The following is a 23531-nucleotide window of genomic DNA, read 5'->3' on the forward strand; positions in this document are numbered from 1 at the left end:
GGGCCGCTCTTCTTTTTTGGCGGAGGAGAGTTGCCCCTCTTGCTGAAAGCCAGAAGAGGCAAAGGACAAAGATAAAATGATAATAAAATATTTTTATTATTTTATTTGTTGTCCTGCAGGCTGCGAGCCAAGGGTGGGTTGTGGCCATCCCTACTGACGCGACAGCACCAGGGAGGAAGGGTAGGCACTGCTAGGTGCACAGGATGGCCTCCTACCCGAGCTGTGTTGTACAGCCGGGTGGAGAACCAACAAAGGCTCCTAGTCCATGTCTGAACGCTGAACCAGGGCGCTCAGACCAATACTAGTGCTGCTCTCATGCTGGGTATAGTATCCTCAGCATGAGAGCAGCACTGGGAGTGGGAGCTGGGAGGTTGCGCAGGGTGCAGCTGTTCCTGGACGCGAGGATCGGGAGCAAGGTGGCGGCCGTCGGATCAGGTAAGTGCTATTTTCTTTATTCATAATCCTGTTTATTTTGTTTGTGTTCTCCTGCCCCCCCACCTCGCAATACGAGTGCCCGCTACTGCTTTTCCCCAGTGCTTACACAGAAACATAGATTGTCTGAATTGGGCCCCTGGCCATAATTTGCGCATAGTGATCCCATTGTGGATGTGCTCATGCTCGGGTCCATGTACCCAGTTGCTTCAAAGAGCCCACAACACATTTCGTCATTGTACAACCATTGGTAAAGTCAATTTGTTTGGCCTGGGCAATCATGTTATTTTTTTTACAAACATATATCAAAATAAATCTGGGCAAAAGATTCAAATAAGGAAGTGCTCCATCGTGTCAGGCACAAGAACTGGCGTGCAATCCTCTTCTGCCAGCTGTGTGATCAGACAAACTACCATTACTCACAGTGGAATACAGACAGTGGATGATGTGGGCTGACCCATTACCCCGTTCCGTATTTTGCGATTAGCAGAACCAAAATGGGAATGTTACTAAAAGAAACCAATGGTTGAATAGGCCAATAGATGAAGAGGGCTGAAAAAACCCACTGTAGGTACATACACATGTGTGCATGTTTAGTATTAATTGTTTTATCAACATGAACCTGGTGAAATAACTAAAGCTCTTTCTAAACCAGATCTAAAAACCTAATGTCCACGTGTCTTATATTGCCCAATGACGTCTGGCCTTCTAGTCTCACAGAGGGCTCGTGTAGATGATTAACACAATGGTAAAATACATGTAAAATGCCATCTTGCGTTCTAGAAATCCTAGGTTTATTTTAGTCGTAACAGGATAAGAAATTCAGGGCCAGAGAGTTTTTTAAAAGCTAGAGGGTAAAAGGGTCAAAAAGCAATGTGAAAGGTCCCGGTCTAAAAGTTACAACCATCTACGTTGCCCCTCTTTGCGCGGGGACGTCCCGGCAATTAACCTGATGAATAAATAGCAAGCTAAATTATGAAGTTCCTCCTATATAGCACATTGAAGCAAAACACAGCACTATCTTAAAATAGGGTGTTTAACCAACTTAAAGACAAAATTAAATCTCAAACTTTTCCCTCTGATATTCTGCCCAAATTCCCACTCTTGTTATGCACCTCTCAAGAGACATTGTTTTTTTTTCTCCGGTAAAAGATAAATTGACAAATTGCAATGAGTCACAACAGCCAAAGTTTAATCAGTGATGCAATATGCATGGTAAAAACAGACAGTACTTGTAGCAATTTCTGTTGCTCAGTTTTCATCAGGTTCAAGCTGTTTTAGCGAAATGAGATAGATTCCTTAAAACTGCAACAGTGATATCTCCAGTTTGTTCCTGTTTCTGTAAAAAAACATTTAAGCTGACACATCCGGAATGTTTGATGAGAAGGAGGATATAAACATGATGTAAGTCAAGCTGTTCAGTTCCTTTTGGTCGGCATCCAAGCAGGCCTGCATACATTTAAAGTCACACAGTGAAACAGAAAAGCTATGGCATTAGCTGAAGTTGGAAAGGGCTTCTCAAATTTTAGAATGCTGCCAGAAACATCGATAGTCTCAAAAACTAATTTGGTCAGATTATAAATTAAATGAATTACTACCTGACCTGGAAAATGTGACCTTCTTTGGTGCATTCAGAGACACCTTGGGAGACCCCCTGATTGTAAAGCCAGCAAAAGGAATTCACCCCAGTTTCCGATTAGGTAGTGGTCTCAGTTCTAAACGCTATAGGTAAAAGGAGCGACTTGTTCTTCTGGTACATAATGAAAGATGTTGAATAGGGTAATTTAACTACGTGTCTTTGTGTTTAACACATGACAGTCATTGTTTTTCTTAAATTGCACCCGCTGAAACTATTGCGCTCAACACTTGCATTTTGTGTCGCATTCTATTTTTCTATGTTTTACTGTGGGTCTTGTTTTTACAGATAATGAATGTAATTGTTTAAACATTGAGCAGGGCATTTGCTAATACATCAATACACATGATTAAGCTTGAATAAAAGTATAATGAAGAGAAGTCTGGGCACACTAAAGCTTAAAAGAATATTTGAAGATGCTCATATGCTGGTGGCACTGAAGTATCTAAAATGTTTAGTAACACATGGCAACATTTAAAATATACACTTGCTCATGACCAATTCCGTAGACTGTGGAAATGTCAGTGTACCCCTTTAAGTGGGGCTTAACAAAAAGTGCAGTGAAAAAAACGCAGGTTACATCTGTAGCATTATCAATATTTTGTCATAGAAAGATCCTCTTAAACGTGATTCATCATATGATTCAGTTTCCGGTTTTACTAACAGAAGTACATTACCAGATATATATATATATATATTTACTTATATACACAATAATTCAAGCACTTCTTAGTAAAAATTACACTTCCCTCTACACAAAACCCCAGAAATAATATATATAGTCCCTTACACTAGTAAGGTCTTATGTTCACAAACACGTGTACACAGACATTCCTTAAGTTATTTATATCAAATGAAATGAAATCTGTTAATGAAAATCACGGACCAGCCTTCTGCCATCTTTTTTTTTATTCATTTCACTGTTTACACCTCTTTGGCCACATAACCAGTGCAGCCTTCTAAAACACCCTAATGACTACAGTGACTGAATTTATAATACATACATTTATATATAATTATAGAGACTTAGTGTATACCTCCCATGCTGCATTGTTGACATTCAATATAAATGGATGTCATCCACTAAGAGGAGTTCTTTTGAAGAACTGCGTAGAATTTAGGAACTATCAATTTAACTGAAAGGTAAGGTTCTTAGATAATTAGCAAAAGTTGTTGCTTTTACTCTTTCTTTATAGTTATTAAAAAATACTTTTGACAAAACGTAGTTTACAGCATACTTTAAAACACTGAATACCTGCATGACTATAAGGCGTTCAGAATAACTGAGGCCTGTTCTAGGTGTTGTCTTAGCATCTTCATAATGTGACAAACAGGTGCACAAAGATTACAGGATGGAATGAAATACAGCAAAGGGAGTGGGTCATCTCCAGAGAACTGAACAAACTAGATAAATGTTTTTTTTTCAATTTTTGCATAACCAGAAGACCGGGCCAAGCAACAACAGAATGCAAAAAATAAAGATTTAAGTATTACTTTTTGACGCATGGTCACCAACTAGCTTTGAATGATGCTTGCTCCTCGAGAAATCAAAAACTGAGTGGAACCATGCTATTCCGTTAACTGGTCCTCCTGACTCCGCATCATGGCCTGCGTCAGCATCCCTCTCTTGGGGATCTATGAGGATGTCTAGCCCTCACTGCAGTAGTCCACATTGCTCCATCTTGGTGGAGTTTATATTTCATGATGTTTAAAGAGAAAGCTGAAGCTTGGTCATGTTTCTCTGGTGCATGTTATGGTGGCGAACCAATTCGTCTGATCTGGCGAATTTCTTTTGACAACTGGGCCATCGGCAGCTAAAAGGCTTCTCACCTGTTGATGAAAAAAAAGTGCAACCAGTCACTAGACAAACATGTTCTGATCGAAGTCCAAGCAAAGCAGCTGAGTCTTCACTGCCTACTGTTATGGTGTTGTTTTGGAAACACTATGAGGATTTCTTGAATGAAAAAAATAATCTTCAAAAAGAAAACATGGATTACTTGGGACCTGATCAATTATTCATAAAACGGTGTAACATTATTGGGCAGTTGTTCACTTAATATGTTTTGTCTTATATGGGCCAGTGAAGCAGGATATCTGATTTTGCTCGTTGAAATTCTTGAACAAAGACTTTAAAGTGGATACATATCTTGATTCTGATGTAATCTGGAGAAATGGCGAGTTTGCATATTGTGTAGTGTGCAACCTTCACACAAGTAACAGATTTCAAAAACATGCTCTGCAGCATTCAATCCGTTTGTGCTCTCTTTAATATCGCTGTATGTAATGGTCACGAGTCATTATCCATCAGTGCCTTTGGTTGCCTACCACCACAGGTTTTAAAGTTTTAAACATTTTGTACATTTTCAGGTCTATGGAAAATGTGTCTATAAACATCGGCTTGAAGATGGAATCATAGTGCTAATTGTACTGTAGTAAATGCATTTTAACAACACTTATTAAGAGCAGCTCGCCTTTCATACAGTGCTTTCAGCCTTCTATTAGAGCAATTAAAAGAGAGACTAAGGGGCTTATTATCAAGGACGGGTGATACATTAGCGCCGCTTTTATCGGCAGGAAACTGCCGATAAAACGGCGATAATGGGCTTGATAATATGCTCTATAGAATTCCTATCGAAGCCCATGTTAGATGTCTTCACATCTAACATGCCCCTAAGTTTCGTTTATCGCCCTGTATGAAATATTCCATTAGATCATACATATGTTTATCAACGGAAGGCATGTGCACAACTTAAGTGCTTCTTTGCACTATAGTGGATAATCTCTATGGTTACTGCAAAAAGAGTCAAGCTAGTTGGTGATAGATGATGATGTCGGTTTTATAATGGGGCAAGGATGCTGCTACATTGACCTCACCTATAGATTGTGACATAAGATGCTCTGAGGGCTACATTCAGCCCCTAACACAGTTGTAGTTAGCCTTAGTAAGTAAGGGTCAAATGTCTTCCTAGTGGATAAACATTAGTTGCATAGGTCAGACTAGATTTAAAGGACCTACAATTCCTTATTTCAGTTGCTCCTGTGATTTCTCCACAGCATAATCATGTTCTTGCCTTACTGGCTTTTCCTCAGAATGGCATAAATAAAAAAGAAATATAAACAAAACATGTCTTAGAGAAGCTCACCTGTTACTAAAACAGGAACAAGGGGGCATATTATCAAGGACCGGTGTTACAATTATCGCCGTTTTATCTGCAGCAAACTGCCGATAAAACGGTGATAATGGGATTGATAATACGCTCTTGTTAATTCCCATAGAAGCCCATGTTCTTGTATTAACATGTGCGTCTATGGGAGTTAACAAGGGCGTATTATCAAGCCTATTATCGCCGTTTTATCGGCAGTTACCTGCCGATAAAACGACGATAATTTTAACACCGGTCCTTGATAATATGTCCCACTGTGTGGGTGTTGCACTAGAAGTTGAATGTTTTATTAATGGTATTTTGGTATACCAGTACATACATACATATATTGGGTACTGCTTTTATTCATTCCAGGTTAGCTTGAATGATATTTTCTAATCCAAACTGTAGTAATGTGCCTAGGGCGGTAAAAGGCTGTTGTAATTTTTCAGCTTGGCAAAGATAGCACTAGCTAATCCTGTGCCTAAAGACTTTGCTGCAAAAATGACCAAAGACTTTGTCACTTTTCTAGCTTGGCATAAATGGCACTATACTACTCCTATGCTTAAAAACTCTGCTAGAAAAACAGACATTTGAGGTGATCAGATTTACAGTGTTGTTGGTGTTATAGAGTACCCCATATGAAGGAGCTGCTCTCCATCTAAAACTAAGAAACTACCTAGCGGGTCCCTACTTTCCTCCTTATTTTTGTGTATATATGTGTGTAAAAATGCATACATATATCTATATTTATCTATCTATCCTCCTATAGATACATAGATATTACATATAGATATGTACGTGTGTGTGTGTGTATATATATATATATATATATATATATATATGCACACACACACACACACACACACATATGCAAATATGCACACATGTGGCTAAGCAAAGGTCAAATGTCTATTTATAAGTAGATATATAATCAACCGGAGTTTTCGCTTAGAGTTTTCAATAAAAATGTACAACGTTTCTTCTGTATCACTATTACAATATTTCTTTTGTCCAATGAGTTGCAATAGAAAATTTAGGCTTGGCCTTTATTTCAATAAATGAACTTGCCTTCAAAGTTTCAAAAGTTTGCCAGCTATATAACTGATCTAGTTTTTACTGTTGTTCTTAAAATAAGTTTTCTATTGAGTTGAGTTACTTATCATATATCGATCATAAAGTTAGATAACATTGATGTCATCAACAGTGACAATGTTTGATTCCAGTCAGAAGGATGAATCAAACAAGGCTTCTCAATTCATATCCCTTTCTTTAGTACAGTTTTGGCTGAGAGTAATGACACACAAGGAATATAATCCCAGTGAAAGGATATGTTCAGAGTTACAGGTCAATGTCGGTTGTGGTGCTCTTACACTGGTTGATTAGAGTGTTTAGTAAAATATATTGGTTGCTACTGATATCTCTTTGAGGGACTTACATGTTCAAAATAGCAATACAAACTCCATTCCATACAGATATGTTTCTAATAAAGACAGTTTCTATATTTTCAGGGATACTCATGTCATTCATAGAATAGTTTTTCAAATTTCACAGCTCCCATAGAGACTGAACAACTGAAGATGAACAACAGCCCTTGATATGCTATTACAGAAAGGAACATTCTACCAACATGCCACGGAACAAGATTTGTCCACCCATCTTGTGTATGCAAAAGGTTACTTTCTCCCAAATTTGATACACTAACCCAAATATAATAATAAAATGGCAAATGCCCACTAAAATTCTGCCCACTAAAATTAGTCAATTAACATTTTATACTGTATGTTAGGCAAATAATAAATGAAAAATAAAAGTGAAAAAAGGTTTACGCACTTGTTTTACCTGTATGAGTCCTGGTGTGTGTCTTCAAATGGTCAGATCGAGAGAACTTTCTCTGGCAAGTTTTACATTGGAATGGTTTCACACCTAAAGAGATAAAAGAATTGCTATATGCATGTTGTATTGCCCTTCCAACAAGAGTAAGGGGCGGACTCATTATTACTCCAAACAATTCCTGGGTAAGGGATACTAATTTGTTAAATGTTTTAATGATGAACAGGATACAGATAGGATACTCTGAATTTCTGCTAAGGTGCACATTATTGATGCTTTGGTTTATCTTGGTCTTAAAGTTCAATCCATATTTAATATTTACAAGTTTTACTTTTTGGTACCTGGGTTGGTATGAAGGTATAACGACTGGGGTAGAAGAAAGGGGGATGTGGAAGATAAGTGATATTTTCCACAATGGAGCCTTTCTACCAGGGAATGAAAAATGGGCGACTCCGATGCAGTGCATGATTGTATTATATGATATTTATTTTATTTATTTATTTTAAGAGTTTTATATAGCGCTGGCTAGACCCGGAGGTATCAGAGCGCTTTACATGAGGTTCCACAAAATTACAAGATTACTTCAGTTCCAATTTACATCAGTTGCTAGACAAACAATTACAAGAGCATAGAAAATGAGATAAGTGAAGTGTAGAAGGGAAGGGGGTAACGGTAAAGGGGTGGGAGGGAGATATGGCAGAAAGACGAAGGAAACTCTGCCCAAAGTCCGGCTGGGTAGGTGACGGTCGAGGGGGAAGTCCCAAAACCCATCTCCTCTACAGCTATCAGGTAGCTCCACCGGGCTTTGGCCAAATAGCTGGGTCTCAATGGGAAAAATGTAAAGAACATGGAGGGCAAAATAAATGGAGCGTAGAGGGGAGGGGAGAGGGAAGGTGAGAAAGGGAGGATAGGGGAAGAGACAACAAGGAGAGATAAAATTAAATCTGTCTAAAGGCCGACTGGGTAGGTGACGACCAAGGAGGGAGTCCACGGCCTATCTCCCCTATAGCTAAACCAGGTAACTCCATTGGGCATCAGACAAAATAGTTCAGTCTCAATACATTGAGAGAGGAGAGAAGGAGAGACATAAATAGATGGAGGATGCAGGAAGAGACGACAGGAGAGACAAAAGGAAGTCTGGCTAAAGACCGACTGGGTAGGTGATGTCCAAGGAGGGAATCCCCGACCTGTCTCCCCTATAGCTAAACCAGGTAGCTCCATCGGGCATCAGACAAAATAGCTAGATCTCAAATGATGAGGGAAAATTCACAGGTAAACAGTGTGTGGACAGATGCTTTCAACAAGACTTGAAATAACGTCCTAATATAAGGGCAGCAAAAAAAAAAGGTAACTCTCTCAAGGTAAATATCCATGATCAAAATACATTAGCCCTTTTAGTAATCCTACACATATTTCATGCATCTAATTCCTATAGGTTGTAGAGAACACTCAATTTTACAATGGAGGTCTAGAATAAATGTGCATTATGTTTACACAGTGCCTTAGGAAGTATGGCGTACACCTCCCAAGTGTGTTCAAAAACGTATTTTTAAAGTGGATATGCTTTGACTTTCTACATTGTATCTGGCATTTGGAAATGAAAACGAATACAACTTTAGGGGCATATGTACAAGTCCCTATTGGCGCAGGAACGTCACTTTTTGTGATGTTCCTGTGGCAATAGGGGCCTTGCCTTATGTACAAGGCAGCGTTAAGCCACTTAACGTGGCTTAACACTGCCTTGTACATAAGGCACCCTTTCACGCTGGGGCGTGCAGTGGGTGTTGTGGTGTGCGTTCCACCGCAACACCCATTGTATTTGACGTTGCCACCTATGTACAAGGAGGGCGTACGGAGGAGGCAGTGCTAAAATTAAGACCAGGAAATCCTGGTCTTAAGTTAGCGAAACAAGGAGAAATTAATTATTTCTCCTCGTTTTTGCTTTTTCCATGTGTGCTGCCATGTGCAGCACACATGGAAGGTGTCCCTTCCTGTACATGAACAAAGCTTTTTAAAAAATCCCATTTTATAACTTTCATGTGTGCTGCACGAAGCAGCACACATGAAAGTTACAAAATGGCATTTTAGGATTGTTTATACGCAAGAAGGGACACCTTTCTACACATACACAATCCTCACCTGCACACAGACACCCTTGCACTTTGGTGCACAGGTGCCTGTGTTGGTGCTAAGTTGTTAAACATAACGCCATCTCAAGCGGAAACGCAAGGCTGCACCACATTTTTGTAAATATGGTGCAGCCTTGCGTTTCCGAAGTGACGGAGCGTGTTAAACCAAGAAGGCTAACGAGACGGTCCGCCACTTCACATATCCCCCTTCGTTTTCACTACACAGGACCATCAGTGCAGATTTTGGTAAATTCTGAGGTTAATAATATCCACGTTAATTACTGTGTGGGTCATTTAGAGTTTGGTCGAGTTAATAGTATCCATGTTAATTACTGTATGGGTCATTTAGAGTTTGGTGGAGTGGGTGCGTTGCCGTAAATGAGCAGGCCACTTCCCCTGCAAATTCACAATTCCCTTACCTCATTTAGAGGCATGGAAATGCTAGCTTTCCATTGGAAAAATCTCATCTGACTCTACCATCAGGAACCTATGAGTAGGCAGCCCATCCACCACAGAACTGCTGGAACAATTAACCGGGGATTATGAGAATACTCCCTGTGTGCTTTTATATTTTTACAGAACATAAACACTTTGTTGTATGGTTCTGCAAAAGAAAAAATACCAAGTGGGCCACCATGACACAGTAATTTGCCACGTGTAACCGTTTTCATGGAAGTGCTTCCAGTTTTCATGGAAGTGCTTCCAGCCCTTTCACCAAAACTATGTTTCTGAGGCAGCAAGTAGCTCTAATAATGGCTGGTGGCCCTCCACGAGCAAGTAGACGTGGTTACTTTCGCCACAACAAATGCTTGACAGGTCTAATGAAGCTGTATGTATTTGGAAATTAAATAAATAAGACATTGTTTCTATTTTTCTGGACATTATCAGTATTCTACCACCTAATTGGCTATGACTTAATTGTGTTATATTGACCAAATCAATTAAGTGTCATGTTTTTCTTCCACTCCCAGTGGTGGCAAAATATGTTTTGTTTTTGTCAAGATGCATTTGATTTGTTAAAATACTGATTTGTCCTGATGATATTCATTGCCAGTATGTGTTAATTTTGTTTGATTTTCACTTGAATCGGTGTTTCATTTAAGTGCCATGTGTGAAATTAAATGTTCACCAATTTGATGACATTATGGAAAATGATAAGCAATTTCCATATATGAGTAAGTTTTATTTTGTTAAACTAATTGTGGGATAAAAATATGTAAGATCATATTTTGTCAGAAACAAATGCACACTCCCCTTCTGAGATTTGTATTTAAGAAAAAAGTGAAATATAATTTGGATCATTTTCCTGTTATTCTGCGAAACGTTTTTCGAAAGAAACAAAGAACTGACCAAAACATAGGTCTGTAAATAATTTAAGCATTATTTTCAATTCCGCCAATGAAATCACAGGTTTATATAAACATGGACTAAAGCAGTGGTGGGTGTTCTGGCAAAATAGAATAGGGATCTGGGCCTCGACTCCGTGGACATGCTGAGAGAGACAGACATACACTTAGAAAAATATCAATCTGCTGCTCTATGGTGCTGAGCTATTGGTAGAAAAGGACATCCAACGTTTGGAAATAATCGAAATCAACATATGGAAGTTCTGGGTGGGTCTATCAAGGGGGGCAGCTAATTCCACTGCTTTATATATAAATATACACACTATCCTTATCTAAATTGTGCCATTATTCCTCGCTGCACTATACCTATGACCAGTAAAACTGATTGATGAACTGTCTGGAGCAACCATTCACTGTGTTCTAGTCCTGCGCTCATTGAATTTGATAGTGATTCTTTCCTGCCCTTCTTCACAGGCACTAGCTAAATTCCTAATGCTGCATATGCATTGATCACTGATTCCAAGTGTAGACTGTTGTGTAAAATGGAATGATCTACTCTGTGTGATAGACTACTACTGTTTTAGGTAATTGTAAACACTATTTTATGCTGTCTATATAAACTTGGAGAGGAAAGCAAATAAGAACAATGATTCCTAGTGCACATACCTGTGTGTCGTCTTTGATGTCTTTTGAGTTGGTCTGAACGCGAAAATCTCCGCTCACAATCCTTAAAATCGCACTGGTATGGTTTTTCACCTACAAGTAAAAACGTTGTTGTTGAGTCACACACTAAATTCGTTGAATGAAATAAGGTAAGTGATCATGTGTCATACGGGATTTGCAAAATTCCTGAATACTTTATATTATTTTTCAAACCATTATTCTTGCATTGGTTTGGTGGAACTGTGCATTCCTTCTTCACGACTTACCAAACATACTGGCCACATGTCAGTTTGCATGTCAGAGTATCGTTAGCAAAAATATCACTATATTCTGTTATTAACTGCAATGGGACAATAGTTTTGCAAATTGTTTTTAATGCATGATATTTCTGTCAGGCAATATTTTAGTTACACTACTTTTGTACAATTACAGCATGTTCTGCTGTTCCCACAGCTAAATAGCCACACATACATATGCGAGTGTCCTCGAGGCATCCAATTGCCCTTCTGTCCTTTTCTACCTATGCAACATCTCACTTGGCAACATCATCATCTCTTTTGACTTTGTCATCTACCTTTCCGCAGATAATGCCCCAATCCCCATTTAATGTCCATTTAATGTCCACCTACAGCAAAGAATTTGCTTATATGTAACAATAGTTTTTCTGCTTCATTGGTGTGAATTATTACAACATGTTGTGGATGGGTTCGGAAAACATGTTGAAAAAAATACCCACGCATTACCTCACGTTCAGATTGAATTTTTGGGAATGCCAGGCCTAGAAACACTAAGCTACTTAGAATAGTCTTAAGTGGTAGTACCTCCTCTAACAACTCCCCACTGGTCTTTAAAACGGACTCAGGCCTCTTGTAGTTCTCCGGGTCACTTTTAATGAGGACCTAAATAATGAGCGTCACTTGGCCATATCTCAGCTAGCTCTCAGATCCTATAACCATGATTTATGTCTTTCATAAAAAATATTTATGGTGGAGCGAAGTGTGAAGCAAGATGGTCACCCCCAGCTAGAGCTCCCAAGTGGTGTCGAGCACAGGGGCCCTGATCAAAGCAAGCCGAGGCCGGCAGCCGCGTTCTGGATGGGGAACTGACTCTGAAACCCATTGGGAGCTGTTGCTGGGCATTTTGGTCCCTTCCCTCGCCCCTTCTGGGCAGAGGATGGACTGGACAGAGGAATGGCTGCTGCAGCCCAGTCAAGCTTTCCTTTCTTGGATCCTTCTACGCGGGGCGAGGGCCCGCCTACCTGAGGATGACTATTACCAAGGCCTGGGGGAGACTGGCAGAGTGACAGCCAGGAGAGGAGATACTGCCCAAGGCCAAGGTGTCTGCAATTGGTGGCTGGCCTAGTTGCACCTGGACAGACTGGAGGTCCCAGTTGAGAGACACCCCTGGTGCTGGGAGAGACTGAGATGGGTCTGTCTACATGCGGAGTGATACTGAGACCCGGAGGCCCCTTAAGATATCCATCAGGGTCTAACACTATCCATTGATGTCTTCCCCCTCACTGGAGTGTAATGTTGATGCTTCTGGATGGTCTCAGAGGCATGGCGCAGTGGTTGAGGGGCGAGCTCCTCCCTACCTCCACAACCTGTACAGGGGAGCCGGAGACTGCTGTACCTGACCCTTGGTGCTGTGACTTGCTCTTCCCCCATGTCTGGGCTGGCTCCACATCTGGCCTAGGAGGCACTAGATGCTTTCTCTGGTGTGAGGATTACCACTTGGGCATGCTCGGCTGCCTGTTGAGCTGTTGACCCCCCACTGGTGGGCGACATATGGATTTTGCCTCTGGGGGACTGCCATTTGGAGGTGCCTCAGCTCTACACAGGGGTAAGAGATCAGAACCCCATGGACTATGGCTTGGGGACCCACCCTCTCTATGGGGACCCTCTCCTCTCTCCTATGAGCCTAAGCAGTGGTGTCTGAAGTAGACCCTGGGTCATCGACGTGGATGCCAGCTCACCCTTAGCTGACCAAAGACTCACTCCTCTCTTACTTAACACCTTGGCTTCAGGCTCCTATCTGTAGCTCCTCCATGTGCCACAACCCAAGCCGGAGGTGCACCAACTACTCTTTAGAGAGGCGGTTGCATGCTCCAGTCCACCAGCTTCACCTGACCCCCTGCCTGAACAAGCTCAGACCTCGGCACTGCCCATGGAGGCCATCCTGAAGGAGAATTCAGTTTTATGGGCTACCTTGTTGACAATGGCTAGCAAAATGACTAATCTCACCATGGAGGTAAAGTCCTTATGCCAGGAAGTCACCACCTTCCACTCCTGCCTGAATACGATGGAGCACCAAGTGGACCAGGTAGAAACACAATATGCAGCCTTGGCGGATAGGGGAGGAAGCATTGTTGCCTCATGCACAAAGACATGGACCTGGAAGACAGATCTCGGTGGGACAACATTTCAGTTTTTGGGGTGCCTGAGGGAGAAGACGTGATGGTCTTCCTCAGCACTCTACCCCCAAGCTGCTGGAGCGCTGCCTGTTGGAACCCTTGGAGTTTCAGAGTGCGCACAGGCTCTGTTCTCACCCCTGATCATCCTCCTCACCCAGTTATTGCCTACCTTCTCCACCATCAACATGCCAGAGCCATTATACAAGCGGCGTTGCATGCCTTGACCCTGTTACAATTTGAAAGCCATAGCATCTCTGTTTCAGTAGATTACTCCCTGGTAACCAACACCAGATGGAAAGAGTTCCACCTTCTATGGCCCTGTCCTCAATGCTGGGACATTAAATGTGGGTCATTCGACCAGGCACGTATGCGGATGACTATCAGGCGGTCTAGGGAGTTAACTTACCCCAGCGATCTAGAAACTTATCAGGGCAAGTACGATGACTCATCAATGGACACAAGAGCATCCCTGGAGGCCACACCACTCCCTCTGGCACCGAGCCTGCCAGACACTCATAATGACCCCAAAAAATGCCATGTCACCTACTACCAGGGCAGCGTATGAAATTGGACTACATGGGCCTTTATCAGGTGGGGGAGGCTCTGAAAAAGGAAAGAAACAGGGACAAGGTGAGATCTCTACAGGGGTACGGATCATGCTATCCCCCGCCCTGATGAGCGGTCAGGAGATCAGAAGGAGGGGGTGTCCAACAACCCCCGATCACAAATGATCAGGGTACCCTACCTACTTGAGTGTCAATATTGGGTTGTTAATTTCTCTTTTCCCTTCCTTCCTGTGCCCAGCTGCTGCTTTCTGGGCCACAAACCATTCCTCTTTTGAATACTGCCCCTTGTCTCCCCCGGCTAATCATGTGTGTTTCCTGGTCTGTTACTGTTGGGATGCCGGATGATAATCTTTGATGCTGCTAGGGCCCTGAGGCCGTATATGATTTCTTCTGGCCTGCTCTTTATGTCCTGGCACTCTCGCTGCTGCTGTTGACTATTTGGACCCAGACCGACACCCCTCTTTAGCGGCTCAGTGGGCCCTCATGATTCATTTCATTTCTTCACTCTGTGAAGACTCATAGGACCATCCCCTCTCTCTATTTTCTCCCACACAACATTTACTGATACACTCTCTGGCCATAGGGGTGTTTAGCGCTTCAGTGCACAGGTTCTAGCACAAGACATCACAGAGGTTTTCTTTTCTCTTACCCCTTTTACTACCCCATTGTCTCCCCTCTCCCTTCCCTTTCAAGCTTGGCCTTCTTTGCTCCCATTCCCCCAGCTCCTGATGGATATCCCATACATCTGACCGGCCACCGTTGGAAGGGCTGATCTAGATTTTGCTCCTTTCTTTGGGACCCAAACTCTCTAATAGCGATTGTCTGCAGATGCATTTACTCCTCTGGATAGCCACATTGAATGGTAAAGGCATGGCCCACTATATTAAGCACAAGCAGGTAGTGCATTACCTACGGACACAGTGGGTGGATGTTGCACACTTTGAGGAGATGCATCTGTCCACTGAGGACTCCTTGAAACTTAAACAGGATTGGGTGAGCAGGGTGATTTGCAGTAGCCGAAAGTGGGGACCAGCTGAACACCCTCACACACCCACAGTAGCACCAAAAAGTGTGACATAACCACTCTGCTCTACTGGAATATCTCCTGCAAAGTCCTTGAGACGTGGACGGACAATAACAGTCACAGGGTCTTTGCAAAGCTTCCTTTCCAGAAAAAACACTGATACTTGGTTCTAGTTATGGTCCCAAAGCCGAGAAGGCCGGCTTTTCTGCATGCCTCTCCTGGATGCTCCTGACCTTTGTCTGCACCCTAGTCATTTTGGGAGGAGACTCAAATTTGCCCCTCGTCCAGTTTCTGTACAGGTCTGATAGGCCTGACCCTCAACACTACACTCACAGAGTGGTTCTGGTGATATTTTTTCTGACTATGACTTTGCCGATAGTTGGCGCCTCTTGCATCCCTTGGATAGGGAATACACTTTCTTTTCCTTCTCTCACAACAAAGTTATTTCCTTCTCCAATACCTACCCATACCTTTTTTCTGGGGCTTCACAATCCTGGAGGTGGCCATGATAGACCACAGGATGGTCCTGCTGGACTTGGACCTTGGCCCGACTGTCCCACCCATGGCATGCTGGTGGATACAGGCCTACACCTACACCCTACAAAGTTGCTTCCCAGTGAAAGGGAACCTCTGATGAATGCGCAGATGCATGCTGCTTCCCAGTGAATGGATTTAAGTATTTGCTGGTGTGGGTGGATATGTTTTAAAAATGAATGGAGGTGTATCCAACAGGGAAGAATAATGCAGCAACTGAGGCACAGTACTTCAGTAAAGCCATCGCTCCAAGGCTAGGGAGCCACCAGGGCAGAAATAGTGGGAGAAGGAGATCACTTAGTGACTACATTTATGCTGAAGAGGTTGTTTTTGGGAATAAAGTATAACATGCATACCCCATACCACCCTCCAACTTGAGGCCAGGAGGAGTAAATGAACTCCAAAATAAAAATAAATACATATAACAAATATATTATTATTAAAAGCAACTGATGGAACAGGCCTGAAATGGCCTAAGGCTCTGACTTTAGTACTGCCTGCAATGTGGCAAAAACTTCTAAAGTGATTATGGAGACACGGTCATTGCAAGAAAAATAAAAGCTGTTTCTTTTAGTTCTAGGTGGACTGGACCACAGATGGTGAACCAACGCCATGGATTGAGGGGAGAAGACGCAAGGCAGTGCCTCAACGCCTGAGAGGACGGTACCAGAAAGTGATGACCATCTGTCACCAGAGGACCTGAGCAACACAGCAGTCAAGAAGAGGACAGACCAGACCATTTCCACGATCCAAGAGGACCCATCATAAAGTGTCAGAGGGACACAACATCTACATCTACTGATGCTGTTGAGTGAAGTACACATGATGGTCTGCACCTGCAGAAAAATAGACTGAAGAGGACAACGCAGGGCAGGTCCGTGACACTGCCCCTGAACAAGACGACTGCGGACCAGGAGGAGAAGCAGATGACCGCTCACTGCGTGTCTTTATATTACTGACACTTGCAAAAAGTGCCCAGGAACTGAGTGACTAATGTGACACTGTAGCACTATGCATTGCACAGAGAAAAATATTTGCTGGACACTTACTGCTGGTATCACAACAGCCTGCTGATATAATACTGATCTCATCAAGATGTATCAATGTGACAATATATGCATTGTATGCAAACACTGTGTAATGCCATCCAAAGATATGTAACTAATGTTTCCTTCATACATATATATGTATATATATATTTTGGTTTTACACTAATGATGGATAGGTCTATCCAAAAGGGAGTATTGTTACAAAATATATATGAATATCCATATAAATTCATTTGCATGTACTTCCAAAGATTTCATGCTTATATAAGATCACATTAACATGAGGCCTGGAGCTCAAAAGGGCTTCCTATCTGACTCTGATTGGACAACCTTCAACAAGCTATTCTATACCCCCTTACAGGTCACCATGCTTGTCTTTGACTACATGATAGTGTTACACAGTGCAGAGCCTGCCTTTCTGGTCTGCCCATATCTGGCTGTTTTGCATGGTGCAGACATTGCACATCCATGTCGTGCCTTATTTTAGTTCCGCTGATATGGCATTTCATACTGTATATAACACTTAGAAATCTGTCACTCTGGGAAGAAGCGGTCTGAGAGCCCCTAAGGTGGCAGATCTGACTTCTTCCTTGCTAATTAGCAATGATGCATGCTCTGTTTCTGAGCAAATCTGCTATTTCTGGTGAGTTTCATTCATATGCTCCTGGGAGGGTGCCAGCCAATCCTAAGTGCAAGGCCAGGGTCACACTATTTGGATTGAGGTTGAGAGCCACTATACATCGACATCGACGGAAATGTGAACTAAATATCCTCTATACCAGAGTTGCGGAGAAGGTGGTCTTGAAACTTTAGTAGTGTAAATACGATGAGGGCAAAAAATGAGGTCATCTACTCGCCACACAGTTGTGTCAACGGGATTCACAGGTGGTAGTGATCACTATTTGAGCAATGTTGGGCTCCCTTCTGACTCAACATAGTGAACTGGTTCACAGAGTTCTACTCCTCACTCTACCAACTGAATTTGACTGCCTCTGTGGAAAACATAGTTAATTTTCTTGAGCCACTTTCTTTGCCTTCTCTCACACCTAAGGAGAGGTATATTTGGAGGCTGACATTACAGAGGAGGAGGTGGTGGAGCCCATATCCTTCTTATCCACCTACAAATTCCAGACAAAGATGGCTGACCTGGAAAATTCTGTAAAATGGTTAAGGCTACCTTGTCCCCTTGATTGACACAAGTCTTTAAGGAGGCTGCAGAACATGGAACACTGGGACTGCTTACCAATAAGGCCTCCAGCATCATTACCCTCAAAGAGGATAAAGACCACCAATCTTGTGGGTCTTAAAATTCTTGCCAAGATCCTGGCGGCAAGGCTGGGCAAGGTTATGCCTCAATTGGCTTTGTACACGGCCACACCTCTTGCTACCATCTGGAGACCCTTGCCCACCTTCAGCAGCATGTTTGGGATGAGGATGAGGAGAAATTGGAGGTCCGCTCAATGCCGAGAAGGCCTTTGACAGGGTGGAGTGGCTTTAACTCTTTCGAGTGAAGTCTAAGATGGGGCTTGGAGATGATTTAATACGATTCCCCATGGCAGAGGATAAATGCGGAGGCTTCCTGTCCAAGACGTTCCAGATATGCAGGGGCACCTGCCAGGGCTGCCAGTTCTCCCCTCTGGTGTTCCTGATAGTCTTCGAACCCTTGGCTGCAGCCTTACATCTCTCAGCAGATGTACATGGGATAATCGTTGGTACTATGGCACAACTTCATTAAAAGTCAGCCTTTGAACCTGTTGATGTAGGGCAGAGTGAATACTGTAAAAATGATGGCCGCCCAACGATACACTTATGTCCTCAGCATGCTACCCCTGAGAATTCACAAGGTGCTCCTCTTATCGGATTGAGGCTGGCCTGCCGTCTGGAGTGGTCACCGGCCCTGATCGAGAGCTTCCAAATTGTGGGCTGACACCACGGCGGGCAGGCTGCCCCTCCACCAACTTGTCCCTTTACAGCCTGGCCCCTTTACCTCTCTCAACTGGCTCCTTACTGGCACTCTTAAGGGGAGGCCTGACGTGGGTGCAGATTGAACAATACCTTACGGGACCTGCCTGTCTTTCCCCACTATGCTACTTGTAACCCTCACATCCTACCTGGTTCTGGTTCTTGCAGCCACATCGTGGACTTGGTAGGAGGCCCCAGACTCCTGGGTTTCCACCTGTGACTCAATAGTCAAGCACTGGTATGGCATAACTCTGCCCTTCATATCGCAGGTGCTGAAATTTGTGGTAGAAAAAGGAGCTGCACCACATTAATAACCTCCTCAGTGAGGGTACAGTGAACCTGTTGCCAGTGCTTAGCTCGGGATATGCGCTCTCCCAGTCTAATTACTGGAAGCACCCACATCTGTCTCATTGTCTCTCTTTGGTGCTAGGTCCCCTACCTGTGGACCTCCCAGACTCCTCAATCCTATGGTATCTACAGATGTGGGGCAAATGTCGGGGGTGTCTCCAGTCACTATGGAGTACTCCTCAAAAATATACACTCTGGCCCTGCCCCCTACCAGGTGCACACTAAATGTCAAACAATCCTCAGTAGAGAATACTCAGCGGATGACTGGGTGGACCTGCTACAGACCCATGACAGGGTCATTTGAGAGTCCTGCCTCAAATTCTATTTTTCAAGATCTTTCGCAAGTAGTATTGGAACCGAGGAGCCTCTGTCAGGCGAAGTTTTTGCCCCGTAGTCGTTGCTGGCAGTGCTCTGTAGAAATTTGCAATATATACTGCATCCTCTGGAGCTGCAGAGCTTCCCAATCCTACTGGACGAAGGCATGGACGCACCTATGGAGATAGCACTCACACATCATGCGCCCCTCTGCCCATTTGGCCTTCCTCAACTATCTTACAGATGCCCCTGACGTGGATATTTACAGCCACCAGTGGCTAGCCACTGCTCTGGCGGCCAAACTTTGCATTGAGCGTCATTGGCACCAGCCCTCATGCCCCACCCATGAGGAATAGATCCGAGCTCCACAAGTGTCTCTCCACGAACGGTTCACATTTAAACTTACTCAAAGCTAGAGGTTTATGACCAGGGTTGGGGAGAGTTCCTGGTCGCTATCTCAGCCTCACTTCAGAATTGTACTGGATCTCTTGTGTCTCCAGTCCCTCTTCTTGCTGGGGCATCATACTTCTTACTGTATGGCTTCCCTGCTCATTCCCCCTCTCCTCACCACCCACCACCGATTATTACCGACTTTTCCCACTGCCTGCTGAAAACCTGCCATGAGAACTAGCCCCGTATCCATTGTGACTAGAGGGATGGTGCGGATTGCATAGGGCTTATTCCCCCTTGGTTGGGAGCGGCCAGTGGGGCTGGTGGGGGGCCCCATCCACCGGGCTCCTCTGTGGCTTACTACTGCGTACTGAATTACCTGGAAGGTGGGTGACTGCCTCTGGCTTTCTTGGTTTAGTGTTATCTTTGATGGTTTACAATGTTAGTGTTTCTATGCAGAACAACAGAAACGACACTCTATGGTAATGCAGTCTAGAATGATGGGTTCCATCATGTACTTAGTCTCTAGACTGCCCCCTCCTGTCCTCATGTTGGGTCTCACTGGTGCTTCTGATGTTTTCGAGTTCCCCCCCCTTTTGGCAGGTGGCCCCGCTCTGCTTCGCATTCCCCCCTCCATTTGCCCCCCTCTCTTTCTTATTTCCTACACAACTTGCCTGGACTGGACATCCAAAGTTGCGACTCCACTATACTGACCAGGGATAGTACCAGGGACACCTAAATATTTTGATAGGGCACACCTATGGTGTGATTTCTGTGCCTGCAGAATTGTTGTATACACTTGCTTGGAACCCCTTCTCCCTGTCCCCCCATCCCTGGTGTGTTGTGTCTCCACCTGGTATTCCTGGAATGTCTGTTATGGATGTTGGGATTTTATTATATTTTGAGGCTTAATGATGCAAAATGTATAAATAAAGGTTTCAAAAATAATGTTTATTGCAAATGTGAATACGCATAATAACTGTTCAAAAGTTCAAAAGTGACTTCTATCGAAATTTCATGTTTAATCATAATGTTGTTAAATTGAACATTGACTAGGTAATATTTTCCAACTTAAGTGTGCCTATGATTTTAATTTATAATAAATATGATGATTTTCATGCTACATCTTCAGCCTTCTATTGTTCTCACTTTGGGTTTATTTACTAACATATCACACAGCGCAGCAAGGCAATTTACTGCGTTGCATGAAAGGGAGGCAGCAGAAATGTACCATATCAATTAATATGTGGGGCATGTCTGCAGCCTCCAAGTGCTGGTGCACTATGTGCTGCCTAGTTCCAACGCAGGCACCTGTGCACCCTGATGCAAGGGTGCCTACATTACAGTCAGGATTTTTTTGTGTAGGAAGTAACACCTGTCCTCTTTCTATGTGTGCTGCAAAATAAAGTACATATGGAAATAGAAAACAACCAGCAGGACGAAAGATAATTGTCCTTGTTATCACTGAGGAAGGTGTGGCATTTTGATGCATTCCCAGGTTTACAAGTCTTTCTAAATATGGGAATGCACCAACATCTATGGGTTGATGCACGGAAACACCAATAGAAAGCCTTCCCAACGCAAAGTGATGCAAGGCAGCATTTTGTGTTGCCTTGCATTGCTTTGTATTTACTAAACCATGCAAAGTGGCTTTGCATGGCTTAGTAAATATAAATGGTTTTTGCTTCAGGACTATGCCACAAAAGAGGTACAACCCGCACACAAAACCTTAGAAAATTCATGCTATACATGTAGAAATCCTGAGATTAGGTTGTTACAGTATGAACTCTCCTAAAACAGTCGTGAACCTGAGGCCTAGTTGTGAAAGGCAGTGGAGGTGATGACATATTTCATAAAATACCATTACATATATTATATCGAAATGTATCTTTTGAAAATTACAAATATGTTTAATCTCCTTTCCCTTTAGAGGATTTGTTACATCATTACATATTTAAAGTATATCCAGGATGTCAAACTTGATATTTGAAAGATCTGAATGTCCTTGTTCAGTGTTCTTGTATCTGCTGCTTTGTAACTTAAGTAATATTTGTTTTGCGAAGCAAAAACAATAACAGAATGTTCCCTGGTTGGAATCTCATTTCGCACATATGCTCTACAGGGATGGAATGGGATAAAAATGAACAGAGCAAACACAAAGAGATGATGGAGGGAGCGCTGAAACTTTTTAGACACTCACCGCCAGTCACAGATCTGGGTTGAATCCATCATCGTTCTTTAGCTCACCTTGCCACCTCAGTTCAGACCCAGCTATATGCAAAACAGTGTTGACCCTGTGCCTCATGGCAACAGTCCAGCCCGAATTGCCAAGACAGATCTTTCCTAAACCGGAAACAAGCATCCTGGGACCAGTTTCGGGGTAACACCCCTCATCAGCCAGGATAGCTTGAATCCAGTGGCAAAGCGAGCAAGGGACCCACGTCAGGCCATATCCTGCCAACTGAGGGCGAACAAAGCAAACACAAAGAGATGATGAACGGAGCCTGATACTTTTCAGACACTCACCCCCAGTCACAGATCTGGGTTGAATCCATCATCGTTCTTTAGCTCACTTCGCCACCTCAGTTGAGACCCAGCTATACGCAAATCAGTCTTGACCCTGTGCCTCATGACAACAATCCAGCCCGTATTGCCAAGTCAGGTCTTTCCTGAACCGTAAATAAGCATCCTGGGACCGGTTTCAGGGTACCACCCCTCATCAGCCAGGCTAGCTTGAATCCAGTGGCAAAATGAGCAAAGGACCGAAGTATGGGCATACCCTGCCAACTTAGGGCGAACAAAGCAAACACAAAGATATGAGAGACGGAGCGCTGACACTTTTCAGACACTCACCCCAGGCACAGATCTGGGCTGAATCCATCATCGTTATTTAGCTCACTTCGCCACCTCAGTTCAGACCCAGCTATATGCAAATCAGTCTTGCCCCTGTGCCTCATGGCAACAGTCCAGCCTGAATTGCCAAGCCAGATCTTCCCTGAACCGGTAACAAGCATCCTGGGACTGGTTTCAAGGACACACCCCTCATCAGCCAGGCTAAAAATTAACAGCCCTCACAGTGCACGAACAGCCCAATTAAAAGGCATGACCTTCTTTTTAGGTCAATCGCTCGAATTGTGATTTATTTTATAGGTGTCAGTAGTAAGACGTTAAATAAGTATTGGTAAATGCAACAGGCTTCGCCTTGGTGAATAATAATAAGCTGTATTGTGTTGTGTTATAGCTTGGTGAGCTGTTGTGCAATATAAGGTGCTGAAACTCTGTTAAATTGTTCAAGAGCGGATCCTCCGCTAATGCAGAGGAGAGTCACCCCACTGCACAGTGAGTTGGTGAAAAAGGAAAAATAAAATGGTAATAACACATTGTTAATATCATTTTATTTGTCTGTCTTTGCTCACCTGGTATGGGGTGGAGCGGGGCGGGCTGGCCTGTGTAAGAAGAACAGGGGGCGGAGTAGTGGGCATCTCCTAAGTGTGCATGAATGTTTGGATGGCCATTTCGGGCCAACAGTCGTGCGCACTTTGAATGTTCTCCACCCAGGCTGCATTACAGCCTGGGTGCAGAACACGCCCAGGCTCCCACTCCTTCTCTGAGCACTGAACCATGGTGCTCAGACCAATCACGATGCTTCTATCAGCAGTGTCATGATTGGCTATGGGAATCTGGAAGCCTGGGTTGTTCCTGTTTCGTGCACTGGAGTCCTGGAAGCAGGCGAAGAGGACCGGTAGGC

At 43.3% G+C, this 23531-nt stretch overlaps 1 protein-coding gene across 6 annotated transcripts in view; it reads right to left on the bottom strand.

Moving 5' to 3' along the window:
• Positions 1 to 1603: 1603 nt before the first annotated feature.
• Positions 1604 to 23531, bottom strand: part of WT1 (WT1 transcription factor) — a 293498-nt gene continuing 271570 nt past the window's right edge. For 5 of the 6 annotated variants that reach the window (XM_078680844.1, XM_078680843.1, XM_078680847.1 and 2 more), the window contains 3 exons: positions 11186 to 11275; positions 7045 to 7137; positions 1604 to 3898 (listed from right to left, as the gene is read on the bottom strand). In XM_078680844.1, coding sequence (XP_078536970.1) covers positions 3777 to 3898; positions 7045 to 7137; positions 11186 to 11275 — 305 coding nt within the window. In that variant the 3' untranslated portion in view covers positions 1604 to 3776. The remainder of the gene's footprint in view (positions 3899 to 7044; positions 7138 to 11185; positions 11276 to 23531) is intronic. The other variant, XM_078680845.1, reaches the window with a different exon arrangement.

The sequence above is a fragment of the Lissotriton helveticus genome, chromosome 3_1 (genome assembly GCF_964261635.1).
Source record: "Lissotriton helveticus chromosome 3_1, aLisHel1.1, whole genome shotgun sequence".
NCBI lineage: Eukaryota > Metazoa > Chordata > Amphibia > Caudata > Salamandridae > Lissotriton > Lissotriton helveticus.